This window comes from Parasteatoda tepidariorum, chromosome 2 (genome assembly GCF_982258835.1).
Source record: "Parasteatoda tepidariorum strain Cologne lab strain chromosome 2, Ptep-v5.0, whole genome shotgun sequence".
Classification (NCBI taxonomy): Eukaryota; Metazoa; Arthropoda; class Arachnida; order Araneae; family Theridiidae; genus Parasteatoda; species Parasteatoda tepidariorum.
The window spans coordinates 28,363,868-28,378,443 of record NC_141756.1 but is presented as its reverse complement, the minus strand read 5'-3'; the positions used below and the strand labels follow the sequence as shown (position 1 = coordinate 28,378,443).

Here is a 14,576-nt window from a genome sequence, read left to right as displayed (position 1 = left end):
CTTTAGTTTCGAAAATAAATAAAATACATAAAGTAACTTTAAGGAACTATATATATAAAACTGTTACTTTGACTTTATTTTTCACAAAAGTGACTTTTGGAACTAAGTAATTTATTTCGAACTGTAAGTAAAAATTATGAATTGAATTGAAATTAGATTTGTCAGCAAGAACACAATTGATGCATGTAAATTTAAAATGCATCGATTTTAAATAGAAATTTTTTTAGAAACATTCCCCGACATATAATTTTTGGAGCTTGCTTCTAAATGATTTGACGATACCAAATTTAATTGGTTTTTATCTTAAGAGAAGAGTCGAAATATTCTATTCTTCTCTTTAAGTAATAAAAAAATGATTCTGTCTTGAATTAAAATGTTTTGAAAACAAACTTTTATTTCAATACAAAATACTTTTTAACACTGAACCAACAGTATTTTTATTATAACTATTTTACCAAAATAAAAATTCATACGAATTAGACATTTTGAGAATACGATTGGTGCATTTTAAACAGAATGATCAAATTAAATTCAGCAAGAATGTTCCCTGAGTTTCAAAATATCTTAAATAGCATTTTAAGATTTTTTTAAATTTTAACTTTTCTTATTGTAGTCTGCTTTCCGATAGAATTAATTAAAAAATTGATAAAATAATTATTATTAACTAAAGAATAACGACGTCACATGAGAACTATGAACCGGCACAACCAGAAAGTTGTTCATTTTTCAAAATTATTTTTATTTTTCAAAAGTTGAAAGGTTCTGCAGCGAGCTCCAAAAGCTCCATGTTGTGGGCCAGGTTCAATTTTTAACTCACAATTTGTTTCTTGTGTCTTATTTTACTAAAAATTATCACTTGAAAGTCAGAAAGGGAAAAAAATCGCTTTAATTAATGGTTTTAATAAATGGTGCACTTGAAAGCCATTTTCTGACAAGGAAATCAAAATTTTTGTTTCAGAATAAAATAAGTCTATTTTTATTTAAGCTTATTACTGTTAGTAAGAGTAAAGTTTTCATATTTATTTAAATTTTTTTCCTAATGCTAAAATGTATCAAAACATCGTATTAAAAAATTGTTTAATTAAAATCAAAATTTTCCAAAACTTATTAAACTTGTAAGTTAAGACCAAGACCAAAAAGTGTCTTGGTATTTTTGACTTTATTTAAAGAAAACCTCCTTTAAAATTTAAATAAATCTGAAAAAAAAAAAAACGAAATTTTAGAATCGTTTGCAACAGTTCTATAGCATATATACAACATACTTCTTAGATTACTTCTTAGATTTTATAGAATTCTAAAGTGTTAGTTACTTTTATTACTTTTTTTATACTAAAGATTAAAATTTTTTAAAAACTAATTCTCTTACATATAAACAAAGAGGAGTAATATGTACGAATAATAATGAAAGGAAACAACGAGAAGGGCGATCTAAACGTTACAGAATAAATTTTAAGGCAAATGACAAACAATAATTAAAAATTCAAATTGATTTCTTGATTAGTTTTCTGTCAACCAATTATGAAACGCCAAAAAATGCTTTGAAACATGGTTTCAATTATTTATCAATGATTGTTCTTTTTGATTGAAAAGGAGTTTCAAGTAACTCTAATAAACAATTAAAAAAGAAAACGATTTTTTCCAGAATCTTTTTCACTTTTAATGTTTAAAAGTGAAAACGATTATGAAAGAAAAAAAATTTGGATTCTAAATAATGTGAAATCATAAAGTTCAAAAAAAAATTTTTTTTCTTTCAATAGGCTCTTTTTTTTACCAGTCCATCAATAAAAAATTTTTGATATCCTAAAAGGAATGAAACTAATGCAGGGCGAAACAGTATTTGTGTAAATTGAATGTTATGAAAACATATTTGAACAACTTGTTTGTTAGCTTAGATGTAAATAAATAGCCAAGGTTTTCGAAATTTTGATACATTGCAATAATGCTCAAGACGTCAAGGGTGTTAGTTGTAATTTTCATCAGTATAGTGTTTAAGAGGAATTAAATCCTTTTACCTTTTCCTTGTGTGTGTAGAATAAAAAGTGTTTCACAATTTGTATGAAATTTTTACTTTAATAGCGTGTTATTTAATATCTTAGCTTTTCAATTTTCTCATAGCGATTTAATAATACCACAGTTCTGAACTTACGAAAACTAATTTCATGAATAAATCATTTGAATTTTTCATAATTTTGACATTATTTATTGAATTTTAAAAAATGTTTTTGAATATTGCTTCTCATAAAAAATTTGTATAAAATCTTACGATATTTCATTTTCCTTATGGTTATTGAGTAAATTTATTAGATTTTAAATAGAACTTATTCTGCTATGAAGTTCAATGTTTATTAAGAAAAATTTATTTAACACTTTTCAATAGAATTTTACTATTTTTCATAAGTTAAACAAAAAAGAGTAATTACTAAGTACTACAAAATTGAAAGTACTTATTATAAAATAGAATTTTTTTTATTTACTTCTTAGAATAAAAATTAAAGTAATTTTTACAAAATAAAGAAAAAATTAGTGTTGTTCAAAATTCTAATAACCTTTTAAGATGCTATACTAATTTTAAAATGCACTCGGTTCTCTTTGCTTTTTAATAATTACTCATGTGTATAAAAAAATAATCTTTTTTTCCCCTTTTTTTTGTTCAACAAAATTACCTCAATTTAAAATGTAATAATTTTGTAAGTTTTAAAACAACAATTACATTTCCAAAAAAAAAATAAAGCTTTAAAGAGAGAAAAAATAACCTTAAATAAATATTTTTAAATAGAATGAAACAGTTTTAAAAATTTAAAGTTGTCAATTTTATATATTTTAGAAATAAAATTTAGAATGAGCATACAGCATATTATAATTTACAGAAAAATAGCCTGAATTTTGTACTATTATGAGTGTTAAAAATCATATTTTTTGCTCAGAGATACATTTATAGCTTCTAGTTCATCATGCTTAACTACTGCGTAACATCGGACGTTAAAATTTGAAAGCGTGCATGTATATAAATTGAAAATACCCATCATACAATAGAAATAAAAAGGTCAAAAACATTTGGAATAAAATAACCATGCTCCAAAGTTAGAATTGTACTGTTAAAGCAAATTAATCAAGTTTAAAAAAAATATTGATGTAAAGCTTCCGTGTTACGCAGTAGATATCAGTAGTCAGTATCTTTTTCCTTCGAACAATAATTTCTACTTTCAGCACATCTTGAAGTTTTCTGCAATTGTATTTTAAACTTGACAAGTAAATAATAATCTTTGTGTATTTAATTTTTCAAATATAGCATTTGTCTCTTATAAAACAGAAAGAATTTATTACGCTCCAAAAAATGCTCTTTCTGATGATATTAAGTGTGTGATTTTTAATAATTGTATTTATTGTCGTTCTAGTTGAGAAATAAACTGTTAAATAAATTCAAAGGTGTATGTGTGTAATTTTTAAAAAAAAATTAAAACAAAAAAACAATGAAGCAAAAAAAATACTGAAAAGTATTAATAAGAAAAATTAGAAGAACAGAGTGTATAATGAGGACAATCACATAATTTAAAAAGTACACATTTCAGCAGCAATTGGATCAAAGGACCCACTGTAAATCTAAAAGGCTGAATCAAGGTTAATGAAATTAACTTCAAAAATAAAAGTTCTCACAAGCAGAATCAAAAAAGCCAAACTTCAATTTATTTAAACAATTGATATCAATTACATTACTTTTCTTAATTATATTACTTTATACACTATGTCCAGTACGTACATGTTTTTACAAAAAAAAATACAGGCAAACAAGCACTTTAGGTTCATTGATTTTATAAACAAATTATAAAAATCCTACAATAATTTGTTAATTCAATATTTTTTCAAGAAAGTAAAATTAAATTCTTGCAAATTATAAGGTTCTAAGCAAATAATTGGTGGAAAATAATATTTTACAATGTAAGTTAAAAGCAAATAGATTGTTTTTAATGTGTTTCAATTTATATAGTTAAGTTATTTTAATGTCTCTGATAAACATAATTTTAATACTCAGTAAAATTACAAAACTCATTAAAATTATTTCATAAGAATAAGAAAGTAAAAATTAGTTTCATAAGGCCAGATTTGCAACATTTATTTTTTTATAATTTGTATGACATCTTCATGGTTAACAATATGAGACAAGCCAACTCTTTGGGGACTGTATTTTGTACTAGTACCCTGCAAAAAAAATCATATAATTAAATAAAATAGCAAAAAAGTAAATACAGTGAAACCTCCAGTTATGGACACTCCTGCAAAATGGACACCTCTCAAAACGGACATATTTTTAATTCCCCGTGAATCCTCTATGAATAAACCCTTGTGTACATTCTCTGCGAAGCGGACACTACCGTTGCCGGACGCGGACAGTCATTTTTGCCTTGAAAAGTTGTTTTCTATCTCTTTAAACCGGACACTACTTTTTCTAAATTAAAAAAAAAAACTGTTTCCGCTTTAAATTGAAAGAAAAAAAATGCAACTTTTCACCATTTTTAAAGCATGTAAATTTTTTGCCTTATCCATAACTAAAAATATAGTTAAGCTATTTCTCTACTAAAGAATCAATCTTTCTCTTGTCACCTTGCCTTATCTTTGAAAAGAAAGGAGAGAAAATGATACAGCTCTTGTGAAATAATTCGAACAATGGCATCTTTTGATCTTTTCATCAGGACCACACAGGTTATGAGAGCCCTCAATTTGAAATATCTCAAATGCTTCTTCCCCACTAAAAATTTGAATCTTATCAATTTGAAGACTGTATTTAACACAGCTGGGGTAAAAAAAGGAAACAAAAGTATAATCTTTGAGTTGTTCATATAAATGAAACATTTAGTCAGACACTTGATAGATGCTCAGTTGTGAATAAACAACTCCATGGGTCTTCATGCCTTACAGGTATGCATTGCTTTTTTTCTTCTTCTGCACATCATAGGAGGTTTACTTTCAAGGAGGTATAAACCACCTTACCTATCAAGTGATAGGGAGGTGTTAAGGGTGTAAACCTAAAAATTGGAACCAACTGAGGACTAAAAGCTCCTATTCGGTATCATATGACTAACTTGAATATCTGTCTAACTAATAGGAAAATATTAATTTATCTGTAGCTACATCAAGAATTATGCATTTATATCAAACTTTTTCATGTATTCTTTATTGAAAAAAAAAGTATTTTTTAAAGTTTAAATAAATATCCTTGTAGATAGTTTTGTAGATAAGTTAATTATTTCTATATCCTTGAAAATATTCTAAAAAAACTTGCGTGTTAAACTTCGTTATTAGGGTACCCTTCTCGTAAACAGACAACTCTCATAAACGGACAATTTTTTCAATCCCAAGAATGCCTGCTTAACCAAGGTTTAACTGTATTTTATTTATAATAACAAATTAACCAAAAAGAGGGTTCTTGCATTTACATTTCAGCTACGGAACTATAAACATCAGCTATGGAACTCTATTCGCTATGGAATTCTATTCAGCTATGGAACTATGGAACTATAAACAGCTATGGAACTTTTGGCACAGTTATTCTCCCAAACAATAATAATGAAAAAAAGCTCAATAGCAGCTGTGAATGTAACAGAAAAAAATACTATTGCTTCGGAATATACAATGAGGTGAAAAATAAAATATCTTACATTTGTTCTCGGTTTATGCATATGTTTACAATAAACAAATTAAAAATTGAATTATGACTTTCAAAAAACTACAGTTTTGAATTGCTTAATATTAACTGCTCAAAGAAAAAAAAAAGAAAAAAAGATCTGGTGAAGTAAATAAAGTATCCGGGTAATAAACAATATAGAAAAAAAATGAGCAAAATGCTATAAACAAAAAAAATAATGAGTAAAATCGATATAAATAAAATAAAACAGCATGAATCAACTAGTGGTATCTGTTCATCGAATTATCACAGATAAAATTCTGGAAGGGGAGTAATATGGCGTAACTACCACTATAAATATTAAGTACCAATTCTTAGTATATAAGACATGTGAACTTGAATCCATCTTGAGGTACCTTTTGATAGATGAAGGTTCACATAGTCTATAATAAATCTCCACAAGAGAAATATTCTTGAATTTGAATATTTTATTTCATTGAAAAAAAATTTCTTTGAACTTTTACTACTTTTTTTAATTGATGTTACATAAATAATTTCATAAAAGCAGGCAAAGTAATAAATAAGTCATGGATTTTTTATTCTGATTTATATACGAGGGTTGTAAATTAAATAGTGGCAACTTAACCTTGAAACTTATAGAAGGGCGGGCATGCGCAAATGGGATATGGGAGCGGTGAGGTGGTGCTGTTGTCGATGTGTAGAGTGCTAAAAACAGTCGATCTGCTTAGAAGGGTAGTTGTTGCGTGGCGTTAAAGTGAGGAGTTTCGTTTCCATCGCTCCAAAGCGTGTTTTCAAAAGGTGATCAGCGGTTGTGGCTTAAATCGAGGTTGCCCGTGGCAAAAATGCAACAGAATGCTATCGAGGATTAGTGGAAGCCTGTGGCACAAATGCTTTACAGTATAGGACAGTAGCACTATGGGTTCAAGCATCTCGTCATCAAGTCTTTTGAAAGCATGCTTTAGAGCGATGGAAACGAAACTCCTCACTTTAACGCCACGCAACAACTACCCTTCTAAGCAGATCGACTGTTTTTAGCACTCTACACATCGACAACAGCACCACCTCACCGCTCCCATATCCCATTTGCGCATGCCCGCCCTTCTGTGAGTTTCAAGGTTAAGTTGCCACTACTTAATTTACAACCCTCGTAGATATAATTATTACTGGTTAAAAAAAATCTTAACTTTCGGAACCTCTGTATTCTTCCACGGAACTATAAGATTCAGCAGGGCACCTTTTGGGAACCCCTGTTCTAGTGACTGTAGTTACTTTTTGTCCTCTAATATGTAAAATTTCATTTAATTGAAATTACATTTTTATAAAGCAAAAAATATTGTCTTTCATTATGAAGAAATTCTCTTATTACTATTTTTATAGTCATTACAAAAATATTAGTTTACGCTAGATCACTCAGTTCCTCATAAATAAATTCAGATAGAAGAAAAATTTAATTCTTTATGAGAAACAGTGTGGAGAAGAATAATTAAATTAAAAAAAGTGTGAATGTAGTCGAAAGACGAGATAAAAGTTCTCTGATAATTAGTTTTAATCAATAATGTTCACTTGAAACATGAAATAAAAGAAAGAGAGAAAAAACAAAATTCTATTTGCATTATAAGTAACAATAGTAAATAAGAAATTATATTCAAGATAATTTTATTTCCTTTTTAAGAAAAGGAAAAATAATACTCAAATTAACTTTCATTTATTTAAGTTTTTATTAAAGAGAGGTACTTAAGTTAGTAGTACTCTTTAAATAAGAGAGCTATTTTTTAAGTTTTGTCAAAAGAAAATGAAAAATTGCACACTTACCCAAACTAATGCATACTTGAATACGTTGGCTATAGTTCTGTGTATGGCATGGCACTAAAATAAATAAAATAGAAAATTTCGAATTAGAACTTAAAAATTACAAATTTCACAAATAGTGCAAATAAATATAGGCCTCATAGCAATAATGATTTGATACACTATTTCCCATGCATTATTATTTTTAACAAGACGAAAAACCCATCTTTTGAGTAGAATAAAATAAATTTCAGTATCCTCAACAATGAAAACTGCTTTTTTATTTTTTTAAATGAAGTAAGAAGTATTAAATATAATATTACACTTACAATGCTTTTAAAAGAATTAGTTGTGAGTTTTTAACAAACTGAAAGAGTTGAATAAGTTTGCATCCATTATTTTAGATGCATAAATTGTCTATGTCACATAAAAGTTCTTTTTTTTTTACGGCAAAACATAAAATTTTGAGCACTCGAACATCATTTAAGTGAATTTTTTTCAATATCAACAAATTCTGTATTTTCTGTTCAATTGAATACAAATACAATGATTTTAATTTGATAAAACTTTCGAAGTGAATAGTTTTCACTTTGAATAAACACTAAAGAAAATTTATTTTCTCTTCATAAGTAAGGCACAATTAAGAAAGACGGAAGTCTTGAGCAAAGTATTATTTTCGTGCCCTAAAATATTTAGTGGCTTTTTGAAAATAAATAATTCTGTGTATGGAAATAAGAAATAAAACCAAAACATCTGTATAATAGTGAAGATTTCAATCTATACATTTTTTGTAGGATAGCTTAAAGAATGATTAACAACTAATAATAATTCAATTAGTAAAATTGTATTGTTTTGATTTTTATAAACATTACCTCTGTAAATTTTGAATAAGCTTCAAGTCTATTCATATTTTTTGAAATTTAAATAAAACTTGCAATTTAAATATAATAAATTCTATAATTTAATTTCAATAAGAGGGTAAATAAATTTCCATAAAGCAACAGCTAAAATACTGATAACCTTTTATTTTTTCAAAACATACTAAAATATTAAAAACTTGAAAAGTTTAAAGTTTTATGCAATTGGTTTTGGGGCCCTTAAAATGTGAAGCCCTAGGACTGTTCCATTTTCACCCATGTGATAACCACATAACTGGCTCATTAGTAAAAGAGCTGATGATTCATAATTTTATATCAGTAAGAATGGGTATTCTTAGTAATGGGTTATTGAAAAGTTTAAAGTTTCATGTAATTGGTTTTGAGGCCCTTAAAATGTGAAGCCCTAGGACTTTTCCATTTTCACCCATGTGATAATCACATAACTGGTTCATAGGTAAGAGAGCTGATGATTCATAATTTTATATCAGTAAGAATGGGTATTCTTGGTAATGGGTAAATATTCAATAGAATTAGGGGTAGAATAATGGGTTCAATAGAATGGGTAAATAATCAACATCTTTAATTGCAATATTGGTTATTTTAGTATTACAGCTGTAGGATAAGGGAGTTATTACAAAAAGGGGAAAAAAACTTTTTTTACTCAAAAAAGCTCTTTTGTATTTTTAATGAGAATAAACAGTGTTCCTATGCCCCATGGGCATAATATGAGTGTTAAGAATTAAGTTTTCTTACAAAATCTCATATACTTGTTTTCAATAAAGCTGGCAATTTCACACTCACAGGTTATTCTGAGTGATTGATAAAACCAAATTCCCCTACATCTATAGTTAAAGATTAAACTTTTCATCATTCTTTGAATTTGTTAGTTTGCTTCACAAATATTGTTGTCAGCAGTCAACATTTTTATCTTTTTACTTGAAAAAAAGTTTCAAACCCTTTTCTGTTTTGCACCTTAATAAAATTTCTGATCAATTTTTGATCATAAATGAAATATTTAAATAGATCTAGAAGACATTATCATAGAGTAGAAAATTTATTGAAAAACATGCAAATAAGAATAAATATTGCCAATGATTTTGTTTTCCGATATTAAATCGACAAAAGTAATATACATTTAGAGCTTTATCAATATTAATATATTTTGCTAGTTTTTTCAATTATAAAATAATGATCTTTATAATTTTTAAAGCAATTAATTGAATTTTTTCATGAAGAATTGAAATTATAAAAGCTTTAATATTTAGTTGAAAATATAAACACTGTTATGGACATCAAATAATATGCATATCTTATTGCATATCCACAATAAAAAATTTTGCTTAAAAATGTATGATCATATGGTAACTACAAAATGTCTAGGTATTCCTTAACTTAAATATTCTATATTAACTTTTAACCTCAACAAATTTTCCATATCTCTTAGAGTTTACCTTAGCAAAGTTTTTGCTATGTAAATTTTTCATTAATAAAAAGGCATAGCTTGACTGTCAAAAGGATTTTTAATTAATATTTTATGTGAAAATAGACTGTCAGGTTTGAGAATTTGAATGTTTAAAACTTTTTTAAGGACTGGACTAACACGATTTATTGTCCAAAAGTGCCCAAAACTTATTATCATGAAAACAGTTAAAACATTCAAAAATTACAAATGTAACCACATTGCATATAAAAACTTATACCTATCGATAACTTTTATTACTATTTAATTTTAAATACAGTGCACTCATGATTATCCGGGTTAATCACCGGGACAGGTCGCACGGACAATCGAAAAACACGGATAATCCGAAAACTTCTTTTATTGAAGAAAAATTCAATATCAGAACAAAAAATATAAAAATTACTGACATTTGCATGCATAACATCAAACTAGGAATTTTCCTTATTAAAAAATGTGTAATGCGTCTTCGCCATATATCTATACACATATTTCACCATATATCTACACACAAACCGCAGCAATGTCACTGTAATCAAATCCTCCCATATAATCTAATAAAGTTTCCACAGAGCAGCAGAATGAGAAATGGTATTTCATTCATTTACTACATCTTCTGCATCAGTTACTATCATCACTATTTGATTTAACAACATAACGATGTCTTCATCAGTCAAATACTGGAAGCCAGGCTCACATGCATCACTTTGAAAACAATCTTCTCAATTTTCTTCATCAAGAATTTCGAAATCTTAGATTTCTTTTGCTTGTTCGAGAACACTGTTATCATATTTTTCTTGAACATCTGAAGAGGATAGGATTGTTCATCAAGCGGTATGATCTTTCGTGATAACGTAGACGATTTTACCTTTGACCATGCTGCTGATATTCCATATACTGCAATCCAATAACGAATATTGCTTCCAAAAATTTGGTAGTGTTATAACTTCATGAATCAAATTTTTTTAATCTTGAAAATGTTTCTCTTTATATTTTTTGTGTGACTCCAGAATGAACACGGATAATCCGCAAACCGGATAATCAGCGCACGGATAATCGAGAGTGTACTGTATTTATTTTATAAAACTAAAAGATTTCTTGTAAGAAATTTTAAAGTTCAAAAAGTAGCTATATCCTGACGAAATTAAATGTGGTTGGAGTTGTATGGTATAATTGACGATTGTGATGAAAACAGGACAGTTGAAGATGAAAACTGGATCATACTTATAATAAAACTTTTATCTAGTATTTGAAGAGTAATTATATTTTATGTCATATTTCATGTTAATTATATTTTATCCATAATAAGACTTCTAAGTTAATTAATAAATTTTGCATAATGATATCAATAAGGACAGGCTATAGCAGATAAATCTCCCATGACCAGCCTAATCAAGAGCCAAATTAAAAAGTAATTGAATTGTTCTTAACAGAGAGTTAGGAGTATGGGAAGAGATCTATAGTTGGTGATTTATAGAAAGATAACATAGCCAAAAATAAAGCCAACCCCCCATAATCAATATTAAATTTGAAAATAAATTGGTGAAAGCGAATCTCCAAAAAGACTGTGAGAATTAGTACAACCATGTAACTGAAAAAATTTCTATGGTAAGAAATAAAAAGTTATAAATAGATTTTTCTTTTCGATTTAGTCGCAACAAGTGAAATAATGAGTCTTACATTAGTATTGAAATAAAACGTTAGCTGCTACATTGATTAAGGAAGGAATAAAATATTTTAAGTTCGCTTTTTCTAAAATGTAATAAAAATTTTATAATTAGTTTAATTTAAATAAATTTGATTAAGAATGATTTTAAAAAAATAAGTTTAGGAAATTAAAGAAATTTTAAAAGTAAGGAAATATGTAATGCCTATTGTGGCATCACAAGCTACAATTTTATTGATGATATCAAGTGCAATATATTTATGAAAAAAATATTATCTGGTTTTACAAAAGTTGTAGACAAAAAAAAAAGATTAAAAATATAGAAATACAGTAGAGCATCGATTATCCGAACCGCTCGGACCGAGCGTGGTTCGGATAATTGGAAAGTTGTTTAAAATCTAGTTTAAAAATTTAAATTATTATTATTCCCTTCACATAATATAACTTTCCTTCACACTTTTTCTAGGCTTAGGACTGGCAGTACTATCTAAAATAGCTCTGGCATGTTTAAAAGTTTTCTTTTTTTTAATTTTTAAATATTTCTTATTTATTTATTTTTTTAACTTTTTTTCTTCTTTTTGAATTATTTTTATCATATTTCAGCTTTTTTAAAAAAAAATTTTATCAATTACTGATGTTACCAAATTTTTCTTTATTTTTCATTGCAAATTCAGCAAAGACTTTTGCTTCAAAGAAGATGCTCTTTTTTCAGCAGCCATATCCCTTATTCTTTTTAAATAAATCAACTGATTTGGGTCAACATCATTTTGACGTTTTAGCCAATTCATTGCAATATCTAATGAATTGCATACTTCTATATGAGAAGGTCCACTATCTTGAATTTGATCACCTACTTCTTTCTCTTCGTCTGCATTTTCAGATTTTAATCCAAAATTTCAGCAACAAATTCATCATCATTTAAAATACTGGGTCGTTTTTAGTGTCTCGACACAAGTCTTCTATTTCTTCTGCTACATAACCAGGCATCTTTTCATGGGGAAGATCTACTGGTTCAGAAACTTCAGTTTCGTTTATTTTTTTGTGAAGAATTTTATTCCAAGATTTAAGATTCCAAGCACTGCAATCACTGATCATTAACCATAAGTGACAAGTACCCATCCCCAAATTGTAGATCTTCAGCACATATCTATTCATAAACTCCTTCCTCATTCCAACCATTGTAGACTGTCAAATTGAAACTCGCATTCTTGGAAGATAATTTTCAGTTGAAGAGGGCTAAAGCGGTATGATGGTTTAACTGTATAACAATACATGCATGTATTGGCTACTATAAGAAGACTGCTAAAAAAGGTTGTAAATTAAATAGGGTCTTCAGATGTAGTGGATAATATTTATTCTTCTAAATTTAGAAAAATTGTCGATAAGTTAAAAAGCATTCTAAACTTTAAAAAAAAAAAAAAAAAAGAAGAAGCGAATTCGGACATGGTTCGGATAATTGGCGTTCGGATAATCGACGCTCTACTGTAAAACTAAAGCAAAAATTTTAGACAATATTCTACACTTTGGAAAAAGATTTATGAAATTAATTTGAAGGGAGAACTCACCACATGTTCTACTGTAGCACCTCGTCTAAGAATAAGACCACCTTCAAAATCAGGAGGTTCTGAAATAAAATATATGAAGGTGAAAAATACTTCTACGAGTATAGGAAATGACAGAAATAAAAAGATACAACAACAAATAAAAAGATAGATTTAACATTATTTAATAAATACTTAGACATTGAATAAAAAACATTTTACAACATAAGGAGCATGCAAAAACAATATTAACAACATTAGTTAGTTAACCAAGAGAGCCTAAATGCTGTTTTGCTTTTAAAAGAATTTGTTTTTAATGCTGAGACTTTAAACTATATATCCTGGGTTGAACAAAAGAATATAGAAAAGAAGTCATACTCTTTGAATATGTAAATAACATGGGAAACTGCTGTTAAAAAAATATATTGAGAAAACTCGCAGTAATAAAAACCTAATAAATTGACTCAAACACTGCATGGGTTTACGGTCATATAGATGCAAATTTAGCGCATCAAAATAGATTACACAAATGCGTGATTCAAATTTTGTATGTTATAATAATAATGGAATTTTAAAAACCATGGAAAAACATTGCATTAACTGCAAAAGAAGAGAAAAAGAGATTAAAACACTGATTTACAATGGTATCAAACACGTAGTAATGCTCAATTCAAAATTTTCCAGACGCAATATATTAGAAATTCAACCCAATTGCCTTATGAAAAGTAGGCAAATATATCACATTAATTAAGTCTTCTTTTTTTTCAATAACGGCAGGTACTGAACTTTCGTTCTTCGCCATAGAAGATGCAAGAAGTGTTGCTCATTTATCGTTACCCAGTGGGCACCTGCGAACCAAAGTCACGGAGGCGAGCAACATTACCAAACATTGATTAAGTAATTCTTCTGCTACAAATCGAAATTTGTGACAAAATTACTACTCCCTAAAATATAAGTTTAAAACAAAAAGTAAGAAAAAAACAGTTTTTTCAAGCAAATGATCATTTAAATGTTTTCTATTCTGGAATTACAGTTTAGATTATCAATTTAAATTTTTGTGTTTGTCACAGTTGTTCATTAATTCTAGCTCAAGTTATTATAAATTTTTTTTTCAGTCTCGATGTTTTTTGATTTTTATGTTTATCCGAGGTTGTGTTTTTCTCTAACAAATCTGTGTAAAAAAAGACGTTATCTGGCGTGAATAAGAATTTAAAGAAAAAAAGAGAGTGCTGGTAAAGGCAGTATAAATGTCTTGTCATGGAGATTTCACACTTAAAAAAAATTTAGATTAATGGAACTTTAAAATTTTTTTGTCGGAATATAAATTATTGATTTGCAGATTTCCGCAAATCAATGGTCTTGAAATTCGCAGAACTCCACGAATTAGAGAAAGAATCACATGCCTGGTTAACTCTACATGTATGGTTGAGTACTCGGTCACCCACTATTTTATTATTTCTTTTTATGTTAGAATTTGTTAGCAGATTTAATTAACAAGGATTATATAAATGTTTTCTCAAAGAAATGTCTTAATAGTACAGTGCTGTTTATCAATAGTGTTAAAATTCAGAACAAACCAAAAATAATAAAATAACCAATAATA

The 14,576-nt window shown here is 27.6% G+C and overlaps 1 protein-coding gene across 1 annotated transcript in view; it reads right to left on the bottom strand.

Moving 5' to 3' along the window:
- Positions 1-3,662: 3,662 nt before the first annotated feature.
- LOC107447869 (developmentally-regulated GTP-binding protein 2) overlaps positions 3,663-14,576 on the bottom strand; it is a 36,142-nt gene continuing 25,228 nt past the window's right edge. Inside the window, exons 11-13 of the mRNA XM_016062905.4 lie at positions 12,998-13,056; positions 7,454-7,507; positions 3,663-4,197 (exon numbers count right to left, since the gene is read on the bottom strand). Of these exons, the coding sequence (XP_015918391.1) occupies positions 4,111-4,197; positions 7,454-7,507; positions 12,998-13,056 (200 nt within the window). The 3' untranslated portion in view covers positions 3,663-4,110. The remainder of the gene's footprint in view (positions 4,198-7,453; positions 7,508-12,997; positions 13,057-14,576) is intronic.